Source organism: Aspergillus melleus, assembly GCF_016097325.1.
Source record: "Aspergillus melleus strain CBS 546.65 chromosome Unknown contig1, whole genome shotgun sequence".
NCBI lineage: Eukaryota > Fungi > Ascomycota > Eurotiomycetes > Eurotiales > Aspergillaceae > Aspergillus > Aspergillus melleus.
The window spans coordinates 2761068-2788050 of NW_025763370.1; the positions used below are offsets into that span (position 1 = coordinate 2761068).

Here is a 26983-nt window from a genome sequence, read left to right on the forward strand (position 1 = left end):
CCGTAACTGTGCCAAGAAACCCTCCGTGATTTCCTCCAGCTTTTGTCCGCAATCCTCCCTGGCGAAGCCACTCAAGAGATTGACGACATGGAACAGAATAAGGGGAAGATCTGTTCGCGAGCTCGACCTACCTTCTAAGCATCTTCTATCTTCCATGCTATCCCTTTAACCGCACTAACGTTGCTGCGTTGTTACGCGCTTGCTACCATGAGTGCCGCGGCAGACGTCATCCTGCTTGATTCTTCGCCGGAGCAGCCTTCGTCTCACACTCCAGCGCACGCTACTTCTGGCCCGGAGTATCCATTAGATGAACTATCGCCAATTCTGTCGCCATCAGAATTGTTCCGACCTCCTTCGCAATCCCGCTTCTTCACCACCGACAATCCCGGCGCCAAACGGTCGAACGTCAAGGGAATCAAAGCGCTCAATGGGAGAGACGCAAATTCAGGAAATATTGATGTGGAGGGGGAGGAAACAATCTCACGGAACAAACCGACACGAGGACGGAAGAAAGCCACGAACAAGGGGCAAGAAGGCCTAGAAACTGCAACGTCGGATCATAATCAGAAAGAAACGGTGCCGAAAAAGCCAAGAGCTACGAAAGCGAAGTCCGCGGAGGGCCCGAAAAAGCGTGGAAGGCCCAGCACGAAAACTGCCACGAATAACAAAACTCTGTCGGGACGGGTTGCGAAGGCTGGGAATGTGCAGCCAAAAGAGTCCGATGAGAAAACCAAACGCCCATCGACCCCGAAATCTTCGTCAGGCGGAACATCCGTCAAGGATCCGGTTGACTGGGAAAAGGAAGGATTACAATTGGAGGCAGCTACGAAACGGAGGTTGGATTGGACGCCCACTAAAGACACGATGGAACAGGCCGTCGAGACAGGCAGGGCTGAAGGAGTGAGCGACAACACATCGAATGGATTTGGATCTCTTTTAGCAGACTATAACTTCAGCGGAGGTTCCTCGCTCACCCAAACCAGTTCTGGAATTCCCGAGGATGGCTTCATCACAAAGCGGAGACGAATCGAACTCGTCGATTCTAGGCTCAATCCTGAATCGAGACAAAGGAGCTCCGAGGAGGACAAGCCGTCCACTGAAGAAGAGCAATCTTCCAATGCTCCGGGGCCCAAGAAGAGGAGACAGAAACAGCCCAAAAAGCTGACGACACTCACAGCCCGAGTAACGGCACAATATAACGATAACCTCACGGAAAGCTCGGGTCTTTTGGCAACCACGAAAGATTCCACTCCTGTCCAAACTAAAACAACAAAATCGAAAGGAAAAGGGAAATCAAAGCCTCAGGAACCCGAGTTCATTGTTCTTTCCCCTGAAGCGGCTGCCAAGTGCCTTGATGACCAAGATCTCGTATTTGGAACCTGCAGTCAGCTGCAACGAGAAGACTCTCCAACCCTGCTAAAAGAAATGCAAGCAGCAATGCTTGAGTCGGAGAAAAGCATCACATCCGCGTCAACTCCTCGAGGCCCGTGGTTCAAACCATCTTCCACGACCACAGTCTCTCGTTTTACGACACCGAGAAACCTATGGTCCGTTGCGGCGAGAGATTCGGAGGGGTCATTAGCTCAGGTCGAAGTCGTCGATCTATCAGAATCGCCTGATCTGCCTAAACTCTCATCTATCAATACCAACAAATTTTGGGCTGATTCAAAGCAGAAACAGAGCAAGGAGCCTGACGTTACACCTGATGTTACACCCGATGTCTCAAGCTACAATGAAGTGCCGGAACCTCAAAAGACGTCACTCTCCGATAAAGAGCTGTTTCAAATAGCGAGACAGAACACAAACCCAGTAGAGGGACCTAAGGAGAAGACTCAGCCTACGGAATCTCTTCCCCAAATGCCTCGATATGCGGGATTTACAGACGCCGAATTATCCAGGCAGGTGGCAGATTATGGGTTCAAGGCCATCAAAAGCCGCAAGAAAATGATCGAGCTGCTTCAGAAATGCTGGGAATCCAAACATGCTACAAGCGTGAGCGTGGATCGGGATCATAAGCAGGACAATGCACCATCGAAGCCAACAACAGATCCCCCAACCCAATCACAAACAACCGGTAAAAGGACCCGCAAGGTTGCCAGTGCTTCTCAAACGATTACCACAAAAGCCACGAAGTCCCAACCAAGCAAATCATCAAAACCCACGACGAAATCGAAAACCAAGCCATCTACATCACCCTTCAAAGCTAGTACCAAGCAAACCGCCTCTCAGCTTGAATCATCACAGGCCCCCTCCATACGTTCCTTTGCCGAAATAGAGGAAATCCAAGACTCCGAAGACGAGCTCACCCCCTCTCCAAGCAGACTCCTGAGCCGATACACCTTCCCTACCACCGAGAGGCTGTCGCTACCTATGTCTCCAATTCCGTCGACTCCAACTCGCAGCACCACACGATCACACCTCCAACAATCAGCTGCCCCTCAGCCCACCAAACCCAGCGCTCCGCCTGATCTAGCCAACCAGATCACCAAAGCCGTCCGGACTCAGGCTCAACATCGCGCCTCCAATGCTCCCCACAAGCATCTCACCTGGCACGAGAAGATGCTGATGTATGATCCGATCATCCTAGAGGACTTCACAGGCTGGTTGAATACAGAGGGCCTGGCGCTCGTGGCCGAGGACAGAGAAGTCGGGGCCGGATTCGTGCGACAGTGGTGCGAAAATCACAGTATTTGTTGCTGCTATCGATGATTTTGGCTCTGCTAGATTGTTTCGTCTTCTATACATTTCTTCTCTTGTATTTGTGTATATATAGGTAAATTTCTTGTATATCAAGCATTGGGACTGGCGTTGAATATCTTTGGTTTGGGTTTGGTTATATGATAGATGAGAACCTGGAATGGGGGTTCTAGATGGACTTGGATTGAGGATGGATCAGCAATGAATAATGATATCTTTTCTCGAGAATACCCATTTGTCTGGGTATCATCCTTGATCAAATTATACTGGATTTTTTGAGGCTCCCATTCTATGTATGAGCTTGCTTAGTTTGATGCCGACTGTACTACTTACCGTTGCTCAAAGCAAAATCTTTTAGTAGGAAAGACAAAACTTGTCAGATAATCCGTCATGATTTCATCTATATACAAATGATAAATCGTACATATAAAGAAAAGAGAGAGATATAAACATTTAGACATTAAACATTAAACAATACCCAAACCCCTCTATACGCAGAGGTACCCAAAAGTACAAAACAGCACCCAAAGCCTTCTATGCGCAAAGATGTCAAGAAAACAACAGCAATCCAACAGCACACAAACAGTCTCCAAACGCCATTGAAATGCAAATGCAAGGGTATCAGGAAAAGGGAAAAGCAATCCAAAAAAAAATCTAACGCCTTCTATGTGCAGGGTATCAGGAAACACACAAACAAGCAACAAAGAAAGATCGTCAAACAGGAGAAAGAAAAGGAAAACTATATACAGGAAAACATTATACATCGTGAAAGATCCAAAAAAGGAAACCCATATGATCCATATATGACAGCGGCGACTTACCTATGCCACCCTCTTCCTCTCCGTCGCGTCCTCAGGCTGCGAGCAAGAGCCTCAGCGACGCTGCCTCTTCCTGTCCCTCGTATCGTTATCGAGGTGGCCAGGAGGGCTGCGTTGCCTCTTCCTCTGTATGCGCCCAGCAGCAAGACTAACGACGGAGTCGTCGGTGGCGTAGGTATCGTCGTCGCTGTCGACGGCGACTCTCTCCTCCGCGGCGACTCCCTGCGCAATCGTGGGACCCTCAAATGCCCCAGCTTCGACCAACTCGTCCGGGCCGTTATCGTCTACGCCCGCGAACAACGAGTCTGAGTCGTCGTCGGCATCGTCGTAGGGTCCCTCAGGTGCCTCGTCATTAGGCACCTGCTGCGCGGTTTCCTCCTCTTCTTGGCGTTCTCCGGAGGCAGGGGCTGCCTCGCTTGGACGGCCCTCTACTTCCTCGCCCTGACCTTCCAGCCCACTAGCATCGTTGGGGAACGATGGCATATATACTTCGTGGTGGGCCGGGGCAGTGAGGTCAAGGGCATTCGCAACGAGGAGTGAGGGGTTGATGTCGTCCAAGCTGTTTGGCAGCCCCCAGAATGCCTCCTGCTCAACTTCGCCCAGGATTATACCCTCCGTTCCAGAAGACGGCTGATTGACTGCGGCGCGGGCTTCGAACCGGGCTTGGTCTTCCACCGGTTCGTCACGCAGCTGTTCAGCTTCTTCCCACATGTCTCTCGGCACCGGAGTTAGCTCCTCAAGGTTCGATCCGTCACCAGGGGTTGCTCCCTCGTCACGGGTCGACTCTTCATGATAGATCAAACTGCCCGCGGGACCCGCGGGCATGGCGTCCGATGAGAAGATGTGCGACGCAACATCGGGGGGAAACTGAACAATGTCCGCAGCAACTTCATCCAGCTGGGTCTGGACAGAGTCGAAGGAACCGGGGTCCTGAGGCTGTTCTGGAAGGCCAGTTATGCTGGTCAGGCCTTCCAGATTCACCCCGCCAACCTGGCATTGGTCAGCGGGGCCGCCCTCGGGATATTCACCGGTCCCTGGGTACTCTGCAGACGTCGAAGCTGGATCATAGCCTTCGTCGTCGTTCTGGAATTGACCCTCATCGTGTAGAGATGCATCGTCGGCATCTCCGATGGGACTGGGGTCCTGGGCTTGGGCCCTTTCCGCATCGAACAGATCGTCGAACTCATTCCTAACCGGGGTGGGATTGGGCATGGTCCCGACAGTCGGACTCATAGCTGGAAGTCCCATTCTGTCAGCGGGACCCATCGGCTGGTTACCGACGCCCGTCCAATTGGTAACCCCGGTAGGGTTTTGAGCTGCGTTGTCGTCCCAGTTGGGGTCGACAGTGCCGGAGAGACCTACGCCTGAATTGTGAGGAGGCATGGTCTGCTGAGGCACCGCGCCCTGCTGGAACTGGTTGACGTTAGTCTGCATCGATTGGTATGCAGCAGTCGGGGGCTGCATAAACATCTGGGCCCGCTGAGCGTGTGGAGTGAGCATGCCCGGATAAGAACCAACCTGCCGAGGATCAACCTGAGCCTGACTGGGAACAGCCTGGTAAGGATTCTGGAAAGGCATGTTTCCAGTGGTCATTCCCTGCCAGCCAGTAAGTTGATCGTTGGCGGCAGGCCTTCGCATACAACCCATCTGTTGAGGCATGGTCTGGTCGTTGACGTGCGAAGGCCCCGCAATCTCGGCAGGCGGCATCAGTCTAGGACCGTTCTGTCCCTGAGCATGGGGAGGAGGTCCCTGGGGCACTGGAGGAACCGCGGGTTGATTGTGCGCGGTGTAGTGCCCCTGCATCGGACCTGCCGCCATGCCGGGATCGGAAACGGGCTCATTGCCGGGCATGCTCTGTACGCCGTGGACGTTGGGAGCCGGTTGATTATGAAAGTACGCCTAGGGAAGGTGACGATTAGAAGAAATAAGCTAAGGTGGAAATGGTCCGCACGTACCTGTATAAAATTTCCCAAGTCGGGTTCGAGGCCTGCGCGTCTCAGCTGAGCGCACAGTCGTTTGATACACACTTCCAGCAAGCCGTTGTCAGTTAGCAGGCTGTTCCTGAGTACGCGCAGATTATATATAATTCCATTCCTCTCATGGATCTCATCCAACATCGCCTCTGTGACGAGCTCTACCTCGCCACGTCTTTCCGTTATATTCGTGTTTTTTCTGGTTTCTCTGCACGTCGCTGCACCGCCTCGAACTTCCTGACAATTTTTGCAACAAAAGGGGTCGGGGTCGCAGGAAAGTCGGAGTATCTAAAATGGAGTTAATTCGGATTTCTCATCAGGGCAGAGGAAGTCAGTCAAGTCAAACTCACCACGCAGCGATCACACGATGTTCCCGTCCGAGACTTGGGCTTTTCTTTCGCGAGCTTCTGGGGAACCTCTTTGCCCTGTTCCGCGTATGCCTGGCACTTTGCTTCCCATGCTAGATGCGCATCGATGCTCGGTTGCTGCCTGTCCCGGATGATCTTGGAATGATCGACTTCGTCCTCGAACTTCCTGCGGCGCGTTTTGCGTTTCTTGCCTGCCGCTTTCGCTTTCCCCTTCCCCTTCTTCTTCTTCTTTCTCTTTCTTGCTGCTTCATCCTCCCCCTCTTCGCTCTCTTCTTCGAGGATGATTGCGTCCGGGTCGACATCGTCGTCGTCAATGTGGTTATCGATGTTATCATCAACGTTGTCGTCAACGTTGTCCTCGACGTTCTCATCCACATTGCCGACGCTGTCGTTATCGTCCTCGACGATGTCATCCTCGATGAAGGGAACCTCGTCTCCATCCAGCGTATAATCCTTTAGACCGATCTGTCTACCAGCGGTCTGTGCCCAATTACTAGGCCCAGCAACGACGCTGCCGTTGGCATTGGTGCCCCCGAGGAAGGGATCTTCGTCTTCCTCCAATATATAATCCTCGAGGCCGATAGGTCTTCCCGCGGTCTCTGCCCAGTTACTAGGCCCACCCTCCCCCTCCGCCCCAAAAAATTGAGGAGCAGGAGTACGAGGAGTATGAGGAACTGGAGCAACAGGGGTAGCGGGAATAGCAGCAGCAGCAGCAGCAGCAGCTCGGGTCGCACCGCGAAGGTGCGTCGCTCTGAACTGCTGAGAGTTCTTGCTGGCCTGAGACTCCCGGTTCACCCGCGCACTGGCTCCAGCGCGAGCTTTTCCTTTCCCTCTTGCCGTTACACTTCCCCGTCTGCGGCTACTTCCACCAGCCTCCGTATCCAGTGCCGTCTGTTCGACAGGCACCTGAGCGCTGCTCCCGTCATAAGTGGGTTCTGGAGTGATGACGGGAGAGAGCTGCTGCGCAGAGGCCGGCTCTGCTAGAGGCTGGGGGAAGTAGGGATTGTAGGGATTGACAGTGGGGTTGACATTGGCATTGGGGTCGGCATAAAGATGGGCATAGGAACTGACATAGGGACGGCCATGGATATTGTCAAAGGGGTTGGGATTGACATAGGCGGGGGCATTGGCTTCGGCACCGGTATAGTTATAACCAGAAGCAGGAGCAAATTCTTCCTGCTGGGCGCTGACGTTGCCATAAGCAGGAGCAGGAGCAGATGCAGATGCAAATCCTTCTTGCTGGGAGCTCGAATTGACAAAGGCAGCGGAATAAGCATTGGCATCGTCGTAGGCAAAATCAGGAGCAGGAGCAGAAAGAAATTCTCCTTGCTGGGGGCTGGTATTGACATGAGCTTGGGAATACACGTTGGCATTGTCATCGCCATCGACATAGGAGTAAGCAGGAGCAGAAGCAGTTTCTCCTTGCTCGGGGCTGACATGGGCAAAGTCACGGGTATAGGCATCGACATCAATAAGTTCATGAACAGGGGCAGCAGCAACGCCTCCTTGCTGGGACTGAGAATAAGCGCGGCGGGTTTGACGAACAGGCTCGTCAATGTGGGCCTCTTCTGCGGTGCGCTTGACCATTTTGAAGACGCTTTGTGAATCGGGGTAGATAATAAGTTGGGCTTGGGTTACAGGATGTGAGAAAGATGAAGGAAAGTGGAGTTAAACAGAGCGGAGCAAAGCAATACAGGATAGAGGAAAGTAGAGTAGAGAAAAACAAGGTAAGATAGAGGGGATTAGAGCAAAGCAACGGGATGTTGATCCGGTTGATACTTAGCCTACGAAAGGAGTTCTCCTTGTCTTTTCAAATCGATGCTGATTCCGTTCAGCTATGGATTAGCCCGGTTGTTGAGATGGTTAGGAACAGAAGATGAAGAAATGAAGCAGAGCAAAGATAGATTGATATGGTCGATACTTGGCCTTCGAATTCAACTGCAGTGAAGATGAAGCTAAGCAATGCAATAAGAGAGGGATAGAGACGAGAGAGTCTTGGTCTTCTCTTAAAAAATCACCTTTTGAATGCGCTGCTTGTTGAGATCTGAGTTGAAAGGATGGAAGTGAGGAAGTTGACGGTTGAGTGGAAGATTCCTTATCTTTTATAATGGCGGTGGTCGCTTGAGATTCATACCCTCGAGTGGAAGATTCCGGCGACTGCACCCCCCACCTATTTATCTTCCTGGAATCTTCCTTCTCGTTTGTATGGGGCCCCCACGTCGTCCCAACTTTTTGGACTGGTGAAAGCGGAAAGCTCCAGGAAAACAAAGCCTCAGTGGACGAACATAATGACATCAATGCGCACAAGACTGAGTGAGACAGTCCTCGAGGGACAAGGCAGCATTGTGGTAAACAATGCCGGTTGTCTGTCCAAGAAGGAAGATAATGTATCAAAGACGAGGACATGTTCCTTTGTCGAGTCCAGCTGTGAGGATCGAGGAACAACGACGGTCACAATGTGCCTTTGTGGCATTATGGGCTTTTCTTTCACTTTATCAATGTCTATGTTCATGTCTGTAGTTTATTCATCTGATGAGAAGATGTAAAGAGGTTTTCTTGTCCTGCATAGATACTAAGGATTAGCTGAACTGAAGTAGAACTTGTCGATAGAGGGCAACGTACGAGAAGAGCATATACGCAGAAGTCTTTCTTTTTGCCCTCCCTTCCAACAGCTACTAGTTCAAACCCACATCTTCTTGGAGCTTGCGATCCGCTTAGTTTGGTTCGTCCAGGTATCACCTCTTGCCTGGTATACAAGCATACCGAGGTTGTTGAAAGACCAGTGAATAGAACCAACAAGCGGTGCAAAGAGTCAGGCAGAAGTTAGAGTAGACCAGAAGCCTCGCAAATCCTACGTCATATCTCATCAGGATGAGGTCCCCAATCCACGAATTTCGACAGACAGGCGGTCGTTCTATTCAGTTGTATCTCCAATCGTTCTGCAAGACAAGAGAATAGTGAGAAAAAAAGACAGAAATGGAGAAGTAAAAGGGTCTAAGATACAGAACGGCATTTCCGAAACCATCCATTTGCTCCGGCATGCGATGTGAACATTAACAGACCGATCCTTTGAACAGATATATGCTGCCTTATGCTTTCCCTTCCATATCAACTCCTTCCATGCCCATAGCCATAGCTCCTATACCACCGAGTTAGAATTGGAGAAAGTCCGTCCCAGAAAGAAAGAGATGTCAGAAAGATTAAGTAAAAAAGAAAAAAGAAAAGTACAAGGCGTGAAAATGGCCACACTCCGTATCTCCATCAGCGCCGTAGCACCTACCAGGGCCAGAAATCGTAACGACGTGGGAGATGTGAAGCACAATTCTCAAAGATAGAGTATCAGAGTACACCACAATTGAACCAACAAGAAAATTCAGAGTGAAGGCGGAAAGATAATGAGGAGAAAGGAGAGGTTGAGCTTTTTGATATGCCAAGAACTCTCCGTGGCTAGATTAGTCAAAGCCGGAGCAAATCATAAGCCGTGTGCCACAGGGGAAACGCCCGGGACGAATCACCGAAACACTCTCCCATTCTGTGCAACAGTTTCGAAAATGACCCTCCCTTCGTATCTAGAAGGCCCTCCATCTTCGAGCCAGGGTAAGAGGTTTTTGCATTGGCTGACATCGAAGGATTCTAGCTGGTTACAGCCGTCGGCAACGGCTTCAACGCCGGCACCGGTAACTCGAACGCAACCACGCACGGACAATCGTTTCAGGTGGAGAAGATGGAGCCCAATACTGCGCAAGGACGGGTCGGAGATTGCGGAGCCGCAAAAAGACATGTTGAGGTAGGTCAACTGGGAGCATTGAAGGGCCAAAACCTCCGTTGCTGTATCAGATAAGGCGCAACAAAAAGACTGTCCACGATGAATGCTTCGCATTAGTTTTCAACTTCCCACCAAAAGCAAATAGAGAAAAAAAAAAAAGGAGTGGACGATTTAATTGTCTTACCAAGTCCAATTCCTGCAGTTGTTTGGCGGAGTTGGTCAGATGAACAATAGCTTGATCGGTCAAATAAGTACAGTCCGCCAAACAGAGTCTTCGCAAATTGGTAAATTGCGTATTTCCCCAGAATTGGAACCCTTGGTCCGTGATCGTTGTGCAGCGCGTCAGGTCCATTTCTTCAATACGCGAAGCGGCATGGGATGCGATATGATGCATCGATCGATCGGTGACATGTTTGCAATATGACAATGTCAGCTTCTTCAGTTTGGGGCAGCCATATACAGTGCCCGCTGCTGTGTGCATAGTAGGCTTTAAAATCGCCTTTCCTGTCTTTCCCGAATCTTCGCTAATTTTGTGTTGACCGGGCACAAGCCATCCCACAATTCGAGCCAACAAGGTGTCTCCGACTTTTCGACAGTTACTCAAATCAACTTCCTGTAGCCCGCTCGCCTTGCTGGCCATTTCAAGAATAGACGACGCTGTCACATCCCAGACACTCTTCATTTTCCAAGCAACAACATTCGAGCCACATGTCGTGATCAACTTGTTGAATCCTTCATCGGTTATGTGAAAACAGTTGCTAATGTCGACATAACGGGGTCTGTTGCCAACGAATGGACATATTATCTTCACAAGAACGTCATCAGTAACGCATCGGTTATATATGTTCAGGTCTAGATGTTGAAGCAGCTCAGTTGACTTGCTCAAGATCTCTGACCAGTGGAGGGAGACCGCACGGATGCGCAGGAGGTGGTGGAGCTCTAGGTTGCGGAACACGGCCAGGAGAACGTTATCGGGAAGAATACCGCGGTTGTCTTTGTGCGGTTCTCGTTGAGTCTTGGGCGTCGATAAGGCTGCCTCCGGGAGCGTGAGGAACGATGAACTCGCAGATCGCGGTTCTGATGGAGGCGACGGTCGCTGCTGTTCCCCCGAAACCTCCTCGGGCGTCAGCGGAGCGACAGAGCCTCGTCGACTACGAAGGCGGACTTTGTCCAGGCCAACGTTGAGAAACGGATCGGGATCGGATGGTCGCAAGACAGCCTGTTCGTCAATGCCATTCGGCTTCAGGGGAGCATCCAATTCCGTCTCCGTGAGCGTAAGCATTGGCGGCATCGACTGTCGCCGCGGACCGCCGACCTGTGGATAACCGTCGCCTATGGGCTTTGTGACATCGCCGGCTTCCGACATCACGACATCCCCATCAACCGCCGAGTCTAGTCTTTCTTTGGCCGTCTTCTCGACTTGCTGTCGAACATCTTGAGGACATCTCTCCCAGAGCTCTGTCAAGACATCACCGCCGATCATCAAGCACTCGACCGCATTGATCGAGCGCACCGTTGCCGTTCGACGAGGTGCTAATGAAAGACTCACCACCTCCCCAAAATATTGGCCCTGCTTCAGCCGGGCCTTAACTTCAAACCCGGGCTGCTCGATGGTGCTCGGTAGGGAGTGGGAGTTTTGAGGCTTGGCACATTCAGACAGGACTTCCACCTCACCCCGGACAATGAAATAAATTTCTCGGCCTTGGGAATCCTGCTTGATTATGTCGGTAAAGGGAGGATACGATCGTGGTTGCGCATTCAGACCCAGGAAGTGCAGGATATCCGGTGGAAGGCCGGAGAACAAGGGCAACTCCTTCAACAGAAGCCGGACACTAACTAGGCCATTTGCCAGTGCACTCGACGACCCGTCGGCCAATCCAGGGCTTGGGGACTTGCGTTTCTTGTTCACCGATTTGAGAATCGTGCCGTCACGCTCAGTGAGTGACATGTCTCTAATGAAAGTGTCTCTCAGTCGCTTTGAACCTCGGCGAGCCGGTTCGTCAATGTCTGCCGGCGGCGCGGATGTCTCCTTTTTCTTCTTTTCCAGGATCATAAGCCGTTCCTGCGCTTCCTCGCGGATGGCCTGCTCGACCGTGGGGAAGCGGGGGAGAATGTTCCTAAAGTCCTCCTTCGTCAACACCACCAAAAGGCACCGCGTGCGCGCGATTATAGTGGCCGTCCGTGGGCGGTCCATTAGGACGCCAATTTCGCCGAAAAAGGCGCCCGACTCAAGCTCAGCATATATACTCTCGCCATCGCGGGACGTCACCGACACCGCGCCTCGCACCAGCCAATATATCGCTTTGGCCTCGTCTCCCTCGGTCAAAATGTAATCGTTGGCTGCATGGAGCTGCGGGCGTAGATGCTGACCGACAGCGAACAAGAAAGATTCAGGAGTAGACTGAAATAGCGGGAAGGAGCGCAGTCGGTCGACCAGGTCCAAGGGCAAGGCCTGAATATTCGAGGATGCTAGCGGCGAGGGACGTACAGGGCGATTCGGGTTCGTCAGGGAATCGAACGAATGGATCAGCGAGACGGTGTCGGAGACGGGTGTGACGGCCTTAGTGGAACCTCCACTGGACCTGCCATGGCGTCGCATGATGTGAGTATAGAGGGGAAATGGATCGAAGAGGGGAGTCAAAGAAGAAAAGGTATATTATAAAATAGGAAGCACGGAAGAGAAAGGGATAATTTCTTTCAGTGGTAGCATATAATTGGGGAGATCAATGGGCCGATGACGTCGACGAGAATTAATCACGGGGAGGGGAGCTTTCAGAAAGGCATTTCCAGCCCAGATTCGCGCGGGGGAGGGCGGGAGCTATCAGTAAGGGACGAACATCTGAGAGCGAAGCCTGCGATTGGAGAAACGGTGGTGAAGGAATAGTCGAAAAGCCTGGGGGGTCGCCGTGAGGGAGTCAGTAAGAACGACCATGGTTAATGAGAAGCGAGTCTCGGTCAAGAAGGGGAGGGAAGCTCAGCAGCGAGCAGCGGCCAGAATAATGAAAGCGGGGATCACCAACGTCAAATAATGCGGTCCTGCTCCACCGGCAAGTCAGTTAGTCAGCCTATCACGCTTTGCCCGACTTTCACCGCTGAGACACGCTCGCTTTGTTGGACTCGCGCCGATGCGTTTAAAAATAAATATAAAAATTATGCGACAAAGGACAGGCGGTGTTTTTTTCCTCTCTGACGGGAAAAGCTGCAATAAAAAGAAATATCTTGTGACTGGAACCTCGGAAACCCTTGTTCAAGTGGGGTGCTTGAAAGTGGGAGAAATTCGGCAGCAGCGAAAACAGACCGAAACAACGGCGGTCTGCAATAGGAGATATTTTCTGAACAAATAAGCAAGATCAATAAACCCTGGTAGTGCCCACCCGAGGCTCTCTCACACCTGCCAATTGCAGTCGGCCTCAATCGTGGATTATGCGACGCAGGGAGCGAGGCACGGTGGGCGGGGTGGGTAAGAGCGAGCTGAAGTCAAGGGAGGCATGAGAATCTCGCAAGTGGTACGGAGTGCATGCGTACAGCACGGTGCTGACTGACCAGTTTGGACTAGTAGCTGCTTAGTTCGCCAGGCTGATTGATCAGCGATACCAGAGATCGTCAGGTCACAGAGTGTCCATAGCCGAGATATGAGGGGTGGATGCTTGATTGACTGCGGCTGCATTGGCCCTGCTAGACCATGCATAAGCCCTATGGCTGTGGGAGTTTGAGTTTCTGAATTCTTGGTTTCGAAGGTACCACTTGAAGTTCGCGTCTGACATTCCGAGCAGACCTCAAGGCACCTTCTCAAGATGAGAAGGAAGACATAATTTTGAGTAGTATGAGCGTGGCACCCATCAATGTTGCTGAGAGCAGGATCAGCCTGTGGTAAGCAAGTCTCCACTTGTTTAGTACGTTCTTACCTTCTTTGTGACCGGGAATTGTCGATTCATCGAGATCTCATCTACCAGGCGTGGTTGATTAAGGATAGCGGCGAAGATCCGCAGGGGCCACCCTCAGCTGCCAGATGTCAGAAAAGTCACGTTTGTGCGATTAAAGAACGGGCAACTTGGATGTATGGCACCTGAGACTACGCAATTGGCATCTACAACTCGGTATGAGGCTGTGAGCGGAAGCTAGTTGCTAGGTAGCTCTGGATAAACCTAAATAGAAGATTAAATTCTTACAAGCGACCAAACAGCCCCTGCCCAGCTAACTAATTGTTACAGCGTCGGTTTTTAGTGTTTAGTGACTCTTCCCGGACTATCCAAGAGCCGTTCGGGTTCTTTCTAGCTGCAACACCCATGTACCAATTTTATAACCCTGAACATTGTTCGGTCATCTTATCATGTCACCGGCGAAGTGGGTGCGGGTGATGACAGCAACCCCTAAGCCGACCATCGATATCTTTTGAGATCATGTTCCGTTTCGGTGGTCTCGATTGAGCCTCGGGGGTCTCGATATTCGGGCATAGAGGTAGCCGAGGGAGGTCGTATTGATTAGAGTGAAGAGAGTCATATGAAGAAGCTATTCTTGCTTCCAGGGCGCTAGTCTTGATGGAGTTAAGCATAAGGTACACCCATCAATTCGAGATATCCCTCAGATCGCGCCGAGTCTAGCATTGAGTTGTCTTCTCAGCACCAGCGCACGACGTCATCCTGGGTCTCGCGAGGTTCGTGACGTGAATTCGTTATTGGCGAAAAAGGCAACAATCTGCTCGGTCCTCCTAATCACTCCGCCTTGAACAGGCGATCTCCTAGTATGAAATCGACGTATTTGGGCTGTTTGCCCTTCAGAGTCTCGAGGAGGTCTTGCATCAAGCCGTACGCCAGGCCAAACTTCAAGCCGAACTTGGCCGTGCGTGCTGCCGTGTAAACATCGTGTCGGGCTAAATGAAACATCCGTTTAGCATATATACCGTGGGTGAAAGGGTGATGAAATCCAAAGCAAACAAAACAGTGCATCCGAGAACCAACCTAGTAGACTGTAAATGCCTGAGAACGTCAATCCCGCCGTGACCGTAGACAAGAAATCTCGGTCATTCCGGGCTTTGTCCACCGTTTCTTCGAAGAACCCGAATGCAAGGGCACCCGCACCCAACTTACCACCCATCTTGAATCCCTCCTTGACTGCCGTCACCAAGCGCAAGTTGCTTTTATCCTTATGGTACAGAAACCATCCTTTATTCGTCGTGGGGAAACGGTGCGCGTTTTCGGCGCGAAAGCGATAGGAGGCCGTCTGACTTCCGTGGAAGGCACCGATGCCCATGCCCGTACCGAATGTGGCTAACGCAATGTATGGCAGTCGCTGGTCCGGCTTCAGTCCGAATCGCGCATTGGGGTCTGATGCGGGTCTGTCTCGCGGCGTTGTTGATTCCATGTCAACAGCGCTTGGCTGCTGAGAGTCCATTGTGGGTGATTGGTGGGCGGAAATCTTGTGAACAAATGATTTTCAGGCTGGAAGGAGCACGGTGGTGTTTGTTCGTGGGCGACACTAGTCTGTGGCGTCGATCGGGGTAATCGGGGTTGGGTTGGGAATTTCTGTCGCCGTTGCGTTTTGGGAGGAGGTGAGATCACGCTCGCTCTCCAAATTCTCCCCGACTTCCGGACCGCTTGAAAAGCTCCGAGGACCCGCCAGAGCTCGGTGACCAACCACCAGCTCAAATCTACACGATGGTACGTTGGTCTTCTATTAACCTCTCTATTGTTTCAAAAAAGAGAGAGAAAAAGAATTCCTTTTTCTAACGAAACTGTCACCAACAGTCGCAGGTTGACCCTTTGAGCTGGACACTCCTGTTCAAAAAGCACAAGACCACCGTGCTTCTCACACTCCCGCCTTCTGAGTCAATCACCACCGTCAAAGCTACGCTCCTCAAAGCTCTTCAATCCCGCGACCTCAAAGAGATCAACGGCACCCCGGTTCCTGAAGACCCTTCTGAGGTTGAATTCGGAGTTGCCGTGGACAAAAATGATCTAGAAAAAGGGTGGACGAGGCTGGAGCCTGACGTGTCACAGTTCGACGACGACGAGGCCCCCAGGCGAGGTGCCGGGAAGACAGCCAGTTCTCTAACCCTCCAGTCGGCTGAACTGCGGAATGGACAGTCTATTGCTTTCCGATTCCAAAAGCCCAAGGAGAACGGCGGGGCGGACGATGATATCGCGCCAGAACTCGAGGATCCTGGATGGGATGTTGTGCTGCCCAGCCTTGACGAGGAAGAAGAGGTGAACTGAAACGGACAGAGATATCATACTTGGCGCAGGGCTTATGTGGGTTTTGATATACGGCGTTCACCTTCTCTCTTAATTTCATGAGGTATGTACGTATGGTGGGAAACCGGAGGTTTTCATGATGACGTGATATGTATTGCCCTTTTCAGAGGCACTTTCAGAGCAGGAACCAAGCCGGGTGAACTAGTATCATTAAAAGGATAATGTCTTGGTTCGTTGATACGACAAGGGGTGCAGAGACCCTGTACTCAGGCGTAGATATATAACTGTAAGGAGCACTCTGTATGTAGGTACTAATCTCGGTCTCGATAGGTAGTCAATATCAATGCCAAATTGGTATCTGCAGTACTCACCAAGGATTGGTATTTAATTTATTCTCATTCTACCCAAGCCAATCGAAGTAAACTTTCCAGTGATCCCACTTGATCATCGGCTAATTCGCGAGACGACAGTGCGTGTGCTGAGCATGTCGTGGCAATGTCAGCATAGCACCAGGAGGCTGTTTTAAACTCCTAAAGTTTGATCGTAATTATAATTCCAAGCGTCGAACGGTTATTTCAACAACACGTCTCCGTGGCGCAATCGGTTAGCGCGTTCGACTGTTAATCGAGAGGTTGTCAGTTCAATCCTGACCGGGGACGTTCTCTTTTTTTTCTTCTCAAAAAGCCTTCATCGGCAACCTACAACTTCCTCGATACCGCTGCGACCATGATACTGTATGCGAAACTTTCTGGTCTTTTCTTTCGTGTACTCCCTTTTTATTGTTTTCTTATACCTGGCACGTAGCTGTTGTCCTCGCCCATAATTTTAATTTTGATATCCATGCGCTCTACCAAAACCGCTGAGGATTATGAATGCCGAGGCAACGACTACGTCCATAACCATCCCAGAGCAGCCTGCAAAGCCACCGAGATCAGCTCTTTCTGGCCTCCTACCTATCCAGTTACGAGGATCAGAGTATTCTATCAAGGAAGCATCAACTTTCCGATTACGTGCTTTCTATAGCCACAACAATCTTGCCAAGGTTTTTCGCCCTTTCAGATCTCTCGAAATAGAATGTCTCCCAAGAGAGCTACTGCTATCATTGGACAACGGCCTATCTTTTTCTTGTCATGCAGTTCAATGACCACGAGGCCGCCCAGGAGCTGTACGGAAAGTGCCAACGGCAAGCGTTCTCATTGGAACTCGGACTGTGGTCCAAGGCAACCTGGAATTTGACTGAGTGGCGTATTACGGGCAGTCGGTCATATAGGTTAACTTATTGTAAGGGGAGGAGGTAAAAAATCAGCGTTGGTCATGCATGGCTGAAGACTGCAGAACGATCTATCAGTTCGACATTCCAGTTTCCAATCCTCCATTGTAGACACCGAGAAAGGTGTGGGGAAAAAGAAAAAAAGAAACGTCCCCGGTCAGGATTGAACTGACAACCTCTCGATTAACAGTCGAACGCGCTAACCGATTGCGCCACGGAGACGACTTGATATGTGGCGCCAAATTTATGCGCCATATAATCTTTTGGCTAATAATCAAAGTAGTCGTGAATGTTCACACTGTACATGTACGGATTACAGAGTAGTTAATCCACTCTGCCTCCATGTGTTTATATATATCTCCACCCACACCTCTCTTTTTCAGCACTCCTGAGTTGGGTAATCCCACGAAGCCATCCGCCTATCCGCCTATCGGCAGACTTGCAGAATCCTTGGAGACGGCGCTTCCTGTATGCAATATTGTTCAGGGAAAAAAATAAAAAAAAAATAAAAAAAAAACTAAATTAAAATTAAACTCACGATTTCTCAATGTTATCTAGGGATTAACAGTTATACGCGCCAATCAATGGCGCCACCAAGACAACTTGAAATTTGGCGCGATTTCTGTCATAAAAAGAACCATTGTAAGCTGTAAACATCACTCCTGGGCGTGGCTACAGGATAGTTAGGGAGCAACTAGAGTTAGTAGATGTAGATTTGGTTTAGGATATTTACGATATAACTTGTTTGCATCTAGAGACAAGATGGAGTGGCTAATATCCTGCAGGTAGTATATTGTTTATGTTTCTGGATCAGGGTTTATGAACCTTTGATAGAACTCAAAGGGAGCTGCCGGTTATATATTTCTGTGAGGGGCACTCCGTATATGACTTGCATGCCTCAGGTGCAAACCGCCAACTTCCAGCGTTTCAGCTGAAGTCACGCGCCCGGGCCGGTTGCTCGGAGCAACGCGAAGTGGAAAACACCGCCCGTGTCAACAGTCAACCAGGTGGCTTGAAAGCTCGCACTAGACTAATAGACAACTCAACAGGGGACAATCTCTGGGGATATAGATCCACCCAACATTCTTCTTTAATGGACTCCTGAATCGTCTCTTCCTGATCATCATCGCCATCCCGCCAACTCGCCCTTTACCTCGCCGACGGTGTAGGGGCGCCGCAGGGTACTTGGATATCGGCCCTCCCCGCGTTGAATTTCTTATCCGACCTTTACGCCCACCAAAACAGCCGCAATTGTCGACATAATGGCTGCCTCCAGCGACTCGTCTTCGATCAATGTCTCCGTCCGAGTGAGACCGTTTACCATCCGTGAAGCGGCCCAGATCTCGAAATGCGAGGATGGCCCCTTGTTTCTCGGGGAAGGCTCCTTGGCGGGTGCTCCGACACCCAAACTGAATCAGAAGGGCCTTCGATCGATTATCAAGGTCATTGACGACAGATGCCTGTGAGTTTATTGCGATTGTACCTTCGATCAAGATCCCAGAGCAACAATTAACTCCAGTGTGCTTCTAGAGTATTCGACCCCCCTGAAGACAACCCCGTACAAAAGTTCTCCAAAAGCGTCGTTCCCAACGGCAAACGCGTGAAAGACCAGACCTTCGCTTTCGACCGGATCTTCGACCAGAGCGCCTCGCAGGGAGAGGTGTATGAATCGACTACTCGGAATCTTCTTGATAGTGTCCTCGACGGTTACAATGCCACAGTATTTGCGTACGGTGCAACCGGATGTGGTAAAACCCACACGATCACAGGCACAGCGCAGCAACCGGGTATAATCTTCCTTACGATGCAAGAGCTATTCGAGCGGATAGAAGAGAGATCCGAAGAGAAACACACCGAGATCACTCTATCATACCTAGAAATCTACAACGAGACCATCCGTGACCTCCTTGTGCCAGGAGGCAGCAAAGGAGGTCTGATGCTGCGCGAGGATAGCAACAAATCCGTTTCCGTGCCTGGGTTGTCGAGTCACCGCCCACAGAGCGTGCAGCAAGTGATGGATATGATCATGAAAGGCAACGAATGCCGCACCATGTCACCCACGGAGGCAAATGCCACATCGTCCCGATCCCACGCCGTTCTTCAGATAAACGTTGCCCAGAAAGACCGTAACGCCGACATCAACGAACCGCATACGATGGCGACCTTCAGTATCATCGATCTGGCGGGCAGTGAGCGAGCCAGCGCTACCAAGAACAGGGGTGAAAGGTTGTTCGAGGGTGCAAACATCAACAAGTCTCTGCTGGCTCTGGGAAGCTGTATTAATGCCCTTTGCGATCCTCGAAAGCGAAACCACGTGCCTTACCGAAACTCCAAGCTCACCCGGTTGTTGAAATTCTCGCTCGGTGGCAACTGCAAAACAGTAATGATTGTTTGCGTCAGTCCCTCAAGTCAGCATTTTGACGAAACCCAAAACACGCTGCGCTATGCGAATAGAGCGAAGAACATCCAGACCAAAGTTACGAGAAATGTGTTTAATGTCAACCGTCATGTTAAAGATTTCCTGGTGAAGATCGACGAACAGATGGCCCTAATCAACCAACTGAAAGCCCAGCAAAAAGACCACGAGAAGGTCGCTTTTGCTAAGTTTAAGAAACAAACAGAGAAGAAGGACCTGGCAGTGCGTGAAGGAATCTCTCGGATTCGCACTGCCTACGAACACTCACTACCAGAGAGGCAGGAAAGGACGAACAATATGATAAAATTAAAGCAGGTTAGCCGCAGGATCGGCTTGCTGTCATCCTGGATCGCTGCTTTCGACAATGTGTGCGAGAATGCAGAGCTCGAACCGCCATTGTCAAACCTACAGGCGATTCGCAAGACCGCCCAGGGAATTCTCTTGGAGCTCGAAGGTAGCCGGCAACACTATCACCAACGGCTGGCGAAGAGCAACTGGGATCGAGGCCTAAACTCTGCCGTTGAGAATGCCATCCGCCAACTCCAGGATTTCGAAATCTGCGACAAAAGCGACCGCGCCAACCTGCAACGCGAGGCAGAACTCCTAAAGTCGAATACGGAACGGGAGGCATTATCCGCAGTGGCCGAGCAAGATAAAGCCGGGGAGGCAGCCACCGTGCAGATACTTCTGCAAGCTCAGTTTGAGACGGTCTCTGCCATCGAGAACATCATGCAATTGAACGAGGATGAAGCCGTTGATGAAGGAAAGAAGATCCTCACGAAGATGCTGACCTCGTGCTCCAACGTGGCAACCAGTGTTGTGAAACCCGACGGCAACCTACCGTCTGTACATTCTGTCAGCCCTGTTAAAGCCAGCTCTCCCAAGAAGAAGAGACCGAGCATGGCTCATGTTCCGGCCGGCAAGACGCTGAGTGCACCGATTACCTTCACACCGGCAGCACCGCCCTCGCCTAACAAGGGCTCTCCGCGGCGCCGCAAGATGGGCGGTGTTGGGCGAAAGAGCGTCAGCTTCTCACCCAAGAAGTCCGTGTCTAAAACCACGAAGCGAGGCGTCCGCTGGAGAGACGACGAGGAAGATGGTACCTTAACGGAATTCCAAAAGACTCCGCAAAAGCTGGGAGCCGCCCTTGCTCTTCCCGAAGGAAGCCCTGCCGAGCCCTCACTACCTAGAACCTCCCCCATTCCCCGTGGAATCCCCGTGCCCACGCGAAACTTCAGCCCTCAATATGCTTCATCGCCAGTGTCTGCAGCCCCGGAGCCGACCTTGAATGTCCAAAAAAACGCCAACCGATTCAAGGCCGGATTCCTCGCAAAAAAGACCAGCAGCTCGCCAATTGCCCCTCCTCCGACAACGACGCTACCCCTGTCAGACAACGAAAATTCTCCTCTCCGCGAAATCGAAGGTAGCAGCTTCTTGAATCGCGCACCTTCCGACCGTCCCTCGAGAATTGCGGTTCGCACCTCGAGCGGGGGCTATAGCAGCCCCATTTCGGACAGCAAGGACAGTTGGAAAGCAAACAAGGACGATGCCATGCGGATCAATTCGGCAATGAGGCGCATCTCCGGGGGACAGTTTGGCACCGGACCTTCTGCCAATACTCTTCGCGTTCACCGTCGCCGAAGTCCGGGATCTGCCACCTACGGCAGCTCGCCCCCTGAAAACACCATGTTCACGGCGCAAGCGAGACGGATTGCTAAGACTGATAAAGAGGCCGAATCCAAGCCCCGAGTCTTGAGCCCTCGGACTATCCCCATCATGAAAAACACCGGTCATCGTCGTACGACGTTCGGTGGGGATATGCGACCTCGAGACATCAGCCTGACCAGCCGAGACGCCATCAGGCTTAGCGTTATGGCCACGCCACGCATCGAGAGGTCCTCGGAAAACTCATATCCTGGCTGGTAATTTACATTGTCGTTATTTCTGCCGAATTTGCTGGGGTCTTTTGGGTCATTGGAACGGTGTTTTGGGGGAAAGTTAGATACCATTTGCTTTATTTGCACCCTTTTGACCAGGAGTGTACCGTCTGGGTCCGGTTAACTCATTTCACTCCTTGGTTTCGTCCATTTTGCTTTTGAGAGGGCGCGCTTCAGAGGTGTGGTGGCTTTCTATCTTCTCTTCGATGTTAATGTTTCTTTTTTGTATTGTACGGCATATATTAGGGGTTCTCGGAAACGTGTACAGTATCAGACCTACAACAGATTCTTCCTTTTTTCTTCTAGAATGCTTGGAACTCTTCTCGTAAGGGAAATCTAGAAGGGGCGATGTCAGCATCGGCCGGTGGAATTATGTCATTCCTCGGGATGACGCCACTAACGAGCTTCCCCGCCATGACAAATTCGGCATTTGCCAGAGAATCGACCTGTTGCGATTATTTACCCTGGCGGAGGCTGGACTTGCATTGTCTTTCTTTCCAATGCACCCTTGACAAAACCCACGATTATCGCCTCAACCGTTTGTCTTTCCAATTCCGACAAATCCCTCCCGAGATATCTAATCTTAAATCCGTGCCCCTCCGCGGAGACTAAAAATTACAACCCACTCGTTGTACGTATTAAAAAAAAAAACCAATGACCTTCGCCGCATCCGCTTTTGCTCCGACTTTATTCTCACGATTCTTCCGTCCCTTCTCGACTAGCTCGCCCTTTCTTTCGTTGACCGCTGAATCTCGTTCGCGCAACATGTCCGACACCACGCAGAGGGCCACCTTGGCCGCCGGTTGCTTCTGGGGCGTGGAGCACCTCTTCCGCAAGAACTTCGGTAACGGAAAGGGTCTCCTGGATGCCAAAGTAGGCTATTGCGGTGGAAACACGGCGTCGCCTTCATATCGCGCCGTGTGCAACGGCGATACGGGTCGTAAGTTGCCTCCTACCTACTTCCCGACTCTTCAAAGGCAGTCAGAGTTCACTAACAGTCAATCAATTACACTAGATGCCGAGGCCCTTGATATCACGTTCGATCCCTCCATCGTCACCTACCGCTCCCTCCTTGAATTCTTCTACCGCATGCACGACGCCACGACCATGAACCGCCAGGGCCCCGACGTCGGCACCCAATACCGCAGCGTCATATTCACGCACGGCGACGAGCAGGAGAAGATCGCCAACGAGGTGACGGAGAAGGTCAGCCAGGAGTGGTACAAGCAGCCCGTTTCCACCCAGGTTGTGCCGGCGGCGCAATGGTGGGACGCGGAGGAGTACCACCAGCTCTATTTGAACAAGAACCCGGCTGGATATGAATGCCCTGCTCAGTATGTTGCCCCTGCATTTTGGGCTCGGAATTTGCGGGTCAACGGAAAAAGTACAGCTAACTAACGGGTTGCGCAGCTTCGTGAGAAACTTCCCCCCTCTGTCTGCTTGACTCGGGGCTAGAATATGAGATATGAGAAATTGGAGGGAATTTTATGTTAATGCACGGGTTCATGCGCTGGGGTGGTGATTTGATAAAAGTCTCTGCCGAAGGTTTGATCCGGAGGCATGGGCTGGTTTGTATGTACGCTCAGGGAAATGGGAGTCTGTATATTCGAAATGTGAAATCTATAAATACTGTCTTTCCATTGAGAGTCATCATTGTTCCGAGCAAGTGGTTTCTTTCTTGCTGTACCTGTGTCGTCTACCATTCATACATAATTGGGCTCTCACATAGTTCATGGCATGAGTTTCGCCAATTCGATTCAGTTACCGAGTCTATTCAACTTGCTCGGGTAACTGTCGAGGCTGCGACTTCGTTGGATATCGCGACAGATGTGGCAAGTATGTCTTCTTGATCTGCACCCTTTCCCTTACGTTAGCACGCTGATAGTTTAAGTTGCCTTGACCTGTAGAAAAGCAAACCAATATATCTATAATAATAGAACAATATCAGGTGATGCAATTGTTGGTTGTAAAGTAGATGTTGTGCCACAACGAAGTAACTATTCACTCATCTTTTCATAATGGAACACCACGTGAGTAGGTAGTGTCAAACTGGTTGGCAAGACAGGAAGATGCAGTCATCTGTAGTTAGTGTATGTAGGTCAGGAACATTCCCCAAAAGGAAGGGAGATGGGATGAGCGGCCTCAGGAAGAACCAGGACCGCCAGGACGCCGACCACCATTCATTCACCTCCATCTGGGAAGTGCATCCGTTTCCATGATTCATGCCAGAGCGCCGACAAACTGAAGTCTACTTTTGTTGTTTCCCTTCACTTTTCTCTCACCATCTCCCTCTCCGGTGACCTTCCCTCCACCCCATTCTTTCTCTTCTCTTCTTTCCTCCCACTTCTTTCTTTCCTTAACCCCTTCTCTTGAAATTCCCGGTACGATCATCTCTTTTTCTTTGCAATTTCCTGTTATTTCTAGTCCCTTATCCCTGTCTACTTGTTCTTCAGCCAAGACCATCTCGACATCGTCTTGTCTTCCCGGACGGTGCGAGTAGAGCGAAGACAGACTCCATCCTAGGCTTCCACCTCCTACAAAGGTGGCCGCGATCATCATCATCAATAGTCTTCTATAATCATTGTATTCGTGAAGAGCTCGTCAGTCAACTGCCTTCTTGGCGCGTCCTTTCTCTCTCGAGGACCATTCTCTGAGCCTTACCCAGGCTTCGAAAGGTAAGTCGTTGTCCTGGAATTGCGAGATTGTCAGTCCACCAGCTCATCGAGTCTCGCGACCGACAAAAAGCAGAACCCTTTACGTATACCTCCCGACCACACACTAGCGAGTACCTTCCCAAGGGTCTCATACCTCACTCGGAACCATCTTAGTCGTTCCCCAGGTTGATCAAAGACGACACTCTCGAGATGTCGGCCTTTTCCATCGACGAAGCCATGGCTGATGCCTTGGAGAATCTCAATCGCATTTCTTGTCATGTAGGTGACGAACAAGCCCACCCAAGCATGTCATGTGCTGATTTCAGCAGTTCCGCAAGCATGAACAGCACAATGCTGCTAATGAAGTGGGAAAGCTGAGCGTCCAGATCGTCAATGCATTCTCCGATGGCATTGAGAACCTGTCCCGTGATGAATATATTTTCAGTGATGCGGTTAGTTCCAGTTCTTCCTCTTCGCTCTACCGATCCCGAGACCTATACTATCATGGCCCAGACACTAAATTTCGTCGGTAGGAGGGTAAGGATTGTCAGAGCATCGACGCCGGTCTTTCCAGCAACCATGTCTCCGAAGCACTTCAGAGACACAGCTTTTCTGGTCTCCTGACCCAGATCGAGAGAATGACCAAAGCAAACGTCGGCAGCCATGTCAATATGCTGCAGAAAGTCTCCTCCGATGAAATTCTCCCTCACCAGCAGCAGCAGCAGCAGCAATAGCCGCCTGGAAGCTGGGCCCAGGTTGCCGGCACAAGTGCCACTTCGGTGTCAGGCCTTCCAACCTACTGTCCCGAGACAACTCATTACATGTCTCCCCTGTCGCTGACCTCAGCCTCGGTGTCTAGGCAGAGCCAGAACAGTGACGAAGATGGCAGCGATCATCAGATTCCGGGCCTGCCCGGGGTTGCCCTACCTTCTACCGCTGTGGCGCCTGAAGTTCCAGAGGCCAAGGCAGGGGTCATCCGTATCTACGGAAGAATCTCCAAGGACCTCATCCAATTCATCACCACTCGTATTCACGAGGGTCCGCTGCAGGACGTTCGCCTGGAGACCAACGGAAGAACACGGGTGACCTTCCAGCACGCATCTCACGCGCTTGCCTTTTTGAAGTCCAACCAGGAAATGGAGCAGATGCTCGGCTTTGGACGTTTTGGATGCGGCTATCACGTTGAGCTGGCCGAGATCCTTGATTGGAACGAGGACCTCTGCCGCATGAATCAACCAATTCGCGAGCGCCGCCGCCTGTCTTTTGCAAGAAAGAGACTCTTTGCCGAGAATATGTCCCCCGAGAAGTGGAAGCAGGACGTACGCACCTTAGCCGGACCCGGCAACATTGACTTTCTTTGGGTCTTCAATTCTGGAAACGGTAAGTGGACAGAGTAAAGTGTATCCCCTTTGTAGGCAGGCAACTGATGGACGCAGCAACCGCCATCTTTACGAGCACCGTGGTTGCTCGAAAGGTACTGGAGGTGTTCAACAGATGGAAAGACGGCCGCAACGTCTATAGTGGGGTTTCGGTGACTTTCTCCTCGGACCCCTGCGAGAAGGAGTTGGTTCTCGTCAAGGAGACCTCTCGCTCCGGCCTGGCTAAGAGCTATATGAAGAGATCCATGCGGTGATTTCTCTTCAGCGTAGCCGCAGATGGCCGAGTTTGATTTTTGGACCTTGGAGGCCATCCTGATCATCTCTGCTCACGCACACATTGTTGATTTGTCACCGGAGAGATTGCGAGAATGCGCAGGGCAAGATCAAGGCAAGAATGTAAGCGAGTTGGACGACATTGAATGGGGTTGTATTTTCATTATTCTCATGTATGCAAATGTGCGGATTGATTAGTCCAGCTGTTTAGGAAAGATGAATATGATTTTTGCCTAATCCCCGGTTGTTCTCCATACCGGCGGCTTCATGTATGAGGCCTGTTTACCGCGTCTCCACTTATATGACATCTGGGCTTGTAGCTCAGGGGTAGAGCGCTCGCTTCGCATGCGAGAGGTCAGGGGTTCGATTCCCCTCAAGTCCATTATTTTTCGCTTTCATATTATATTATGGTCAATATCAATCGCGTTGTTCGGTTCAATCAATACCTTTTTTTTTTCTTGCCTTCAAATCCCTTCCCCCCTCCCCTGATTTGACAAGAGGCTTGTTTGATTACCCGCAACCGCAACCAACTATAACCAACACTCTCAAGAAAACAAGCCAGACGAGCAAAACATACTGGGCGCAGTGTTGAAAATGATCCTTGGGTGGCCTGTAGTACCACCAATGCTATATAGGACTGAGAAGCGGGCACACGGACGCGTACGACAGAACTTTGTTCATCTCTACTATCTTTGTGCGGAAATATGAGGCGATGAAACAGAGTAGATGGACCATTGCCACAGCCCATCTTGATAATCTACACCCTCGATGTGGTATGCTGATGTACCAAAGTCACACATACCGGAGAACATGCTGACTGCCCTACACTTGAATGCATGAACCGCATCACTATTCCTTCCCTATCACGAGGATCGGCTAACTGGTCCCGAATTGTTATGGGCCTTCACTCGATAAATAGGAATGAATGAACCCTGCCTTCTCTGGCGCTACCATTCAGCGATTGACAGATCGAAGGATCCCTTCATCGGTGTGATTCCTGATTCCTCCGAATAGCCTATCCGTTGAAACTGGGCCCTTGACTCGCAGATAATCGGACCCGCTTTTGAGAAATCCGCGAATCGGGTCGGGTCTCTCTGTCAACTTCATTCAGGATGGGGTCATGAATCCGTGGTAACAACTCTCGGGATGTATTAGGACTTAAGGTCAGAGGTGGTCGATTTGCCGCAAGGAATATCAATTGGACTTTGTCATCCAAAACTCTCTTTGTCATATGACTAATT

The 26983-nt window shown here is 50.9% G+C and overlaps 9 protein-coding genes and 3 non-coding genes across 12 annotated transcripts; 8 read left to right on the forward strand and 4 right to left on the reverse strand.

Moving 5' to 3' along the window:
- Positions 1–207: 207 nt before the first annotated feature.
- Positions 208–2709, forward strand: slx4 (the record flags this gene model as incomplete). The annotated part of the gene is made up of 1 exon (XM_046082617.1): positions 208–2709. One exon carries the CDS (start codon positions 208–210, stop codon positions 2707–2709), a length of 2502 nt encoding a protein of 833 aa, XP_045938574.1.
- A 519-nt stretch (positions 2710–3228) lies between these two features.
- On the reverse strand, positions 3229–7443 carry LDX57_000971 (uncharacterized protein; the record flags this gene model as incomplete). Its single annotated transcript, XM_046082618.1, has 3 exons — positions 3229–5414; positions 5471–5776; positions 5839–7443. 3 exons carry the CDS (start codon positions 7441–7443, stop codon positions 3570–3572), a joined length of 3756 nt encoding a protein of 1251 aa, XP_045938575.1. The 3' UTR covers positions 3229–3569.
- Positions 7444–9367: 1924 nt separating this feature from the next.
- On the reverse strand, positions 9368–12221 carry LDX57_000972 (cyclic nucleotide-binding domain protein; the record flags this gene model as incomplete). The annotated part of the gene is made up of 2 exons (XM_046082619.1): positions 9368–9712; positions 9807–12221. The coding sequence occupies 2 exons, from the start codon at positions 12219–12221 to the stop codon at positions 9368–9370; spliced, it is 2760 nt and encodes a 919-aa protein (XP_045938576.1).
- Positions 12222–14509: 2288 nt separating this feature from the next.
- Positions 14510–15013, reverse strand: LDX57_000973 (uncharacterized protein; the record flags this gene model as incomplete). Its single annotated transcript, XM_046082620.1, has 1 exon — positions 14510–15013. The coding sequence occupies one exon, from the start codon at positions 15011–15013 to the stop codon at positions 14510–14512; it is 504 nt and encodes a 167-aa protein (XP_045938577.1).
- A 263-nt stretch (positions 15014–15276) lies between these two features.
- Positions 15277–15834, forward strand: LDX57_000974 (uncharacterized protein; the record flags this gene model as incomplete). Its single annotated transcript, XM_046082621.1, has 2 exons — positions 15277–15279; positions 15367–15834. The coding sequence occupies 2 exons, from the start codon at positions 15277–15279 to the stop codon at positions 15832–15834; spliced, it is 471 nt and encodes a 156-aa protein (XP_045938578.1).
- A 564-nt stretch (positions 15835–16398) lies between these two features.
- On the forward strand, positions 16399–16472 carry LDX57_000975. Its single transcript has one exon. It is a non-coding gene; the product is annotated as a tRNA-Asn (tRNA).
- A 759-nt stretch (positions 16473–17231) lies between these two features.
- On the reverse strand, positions 17232–17305 carry LDX57_000976. Its single transcript has one exon. It is a non-coding gene; the product is annotated as a tRNA-Asn (tRNA).
- Positions 17306–17918: 613 nt separating this feature from the next.
- KIP3 (kinesin family protein) lies at positions 17919–21887 on the forward strand. Its single transcript, XM_046082622.1, has 2 exons — positions 17919–18545; positions 18614–21887. The coding sequence occupies exons 1-2, from the start codon at positions 18346–18348 to the stop codon at positions 21423–21425; spliced, it is 3012 nt and encodes a 1003-aa protein (XP_045938579.1). The 5' UTR covers positions 17919–18345; the 3' UTR covers positions 21426–21887.
- A 314-nt stretch (positions 21888–22201) lies between these two features.
- Positions 22202–22880, forward strand: mxr1 (peptide-methionine-S-sulfoxide reductase; the record flags this gene model as incomplete). Its single annotated transcript, XM_046082623.1, has 3 exons — positions 22202–22376; positions 22452–22770; positions 22847–22880. 3 exons carry the CDS (start codon positions 22202–22204, stop codon positions 22878–22880), a joined length of 528 nt encoding a protein of 175 aa, XP_045938580.1.
- Positions 22881–24300: 1420 nt separating this feature from the next.
- LDX57_000979 (uncharacterized protein) lies at positions 24301–24824 on the forward strand (the record flags this gene model as incomplete). The annotated part of the gene is made up of 3 exons (XM_046082624.1): positions 24301–24369; positions 24420–24542; positions 24624–24824. 3 exons carry the CDS (start codon positions 24301–24303, stop codon positions 24822–24824), a joined length of 393 nt encoding a protein of 130 aa, XP_045938581.1.
- Positions 24825–24911: 87 nt separating this feature from the next.
- On the forward strand, positions 24912–25986 carry LDX57_000980 (uncharacterized protein; the record flags this gene model as incomplete). Its single annotated transcript, XM_046082625.1, has 2 exons — positions 24912–25470; positions 25527–25986. 2 exons carry the CDS (start codon positions 24912–24914, stop codon positions 25721–25723), a joined length of 756 nt encoding a protein of 251 aa, XP_045938582.1. The 3' UTR covers positions 25724–25986.
- A 66-nt stretch (positions 25987–26052) lies between these two features.
- Positions 26053–26124, forward strand: LDX57_000981. The gene has a single exon. It is a non-coding gene; the product is annotated as a tRNA-Ala (tRNA).
- Positions 26125–26983: the final 859 nt, after the last annotated feature.

What these genes read in the sequence shown, in the direction of transcription:
- KIP3 (XM_046082622.1), top strand. Translation starts at nt 18,346, where the DNA reads ATGGCTGCCTCCAGCGACTCGTCTTCGATCAATGTCTCCGTCCGAGTG. An exon ending in GTCATTGACGACAGATGCCT is followed by an intron (nt 18,546 to 18,613) that starts GTGAGTTTATTG and finishes GTGTGCTTCTAG; the next exon opens with AGTATTCGACCCCCCTGAAG.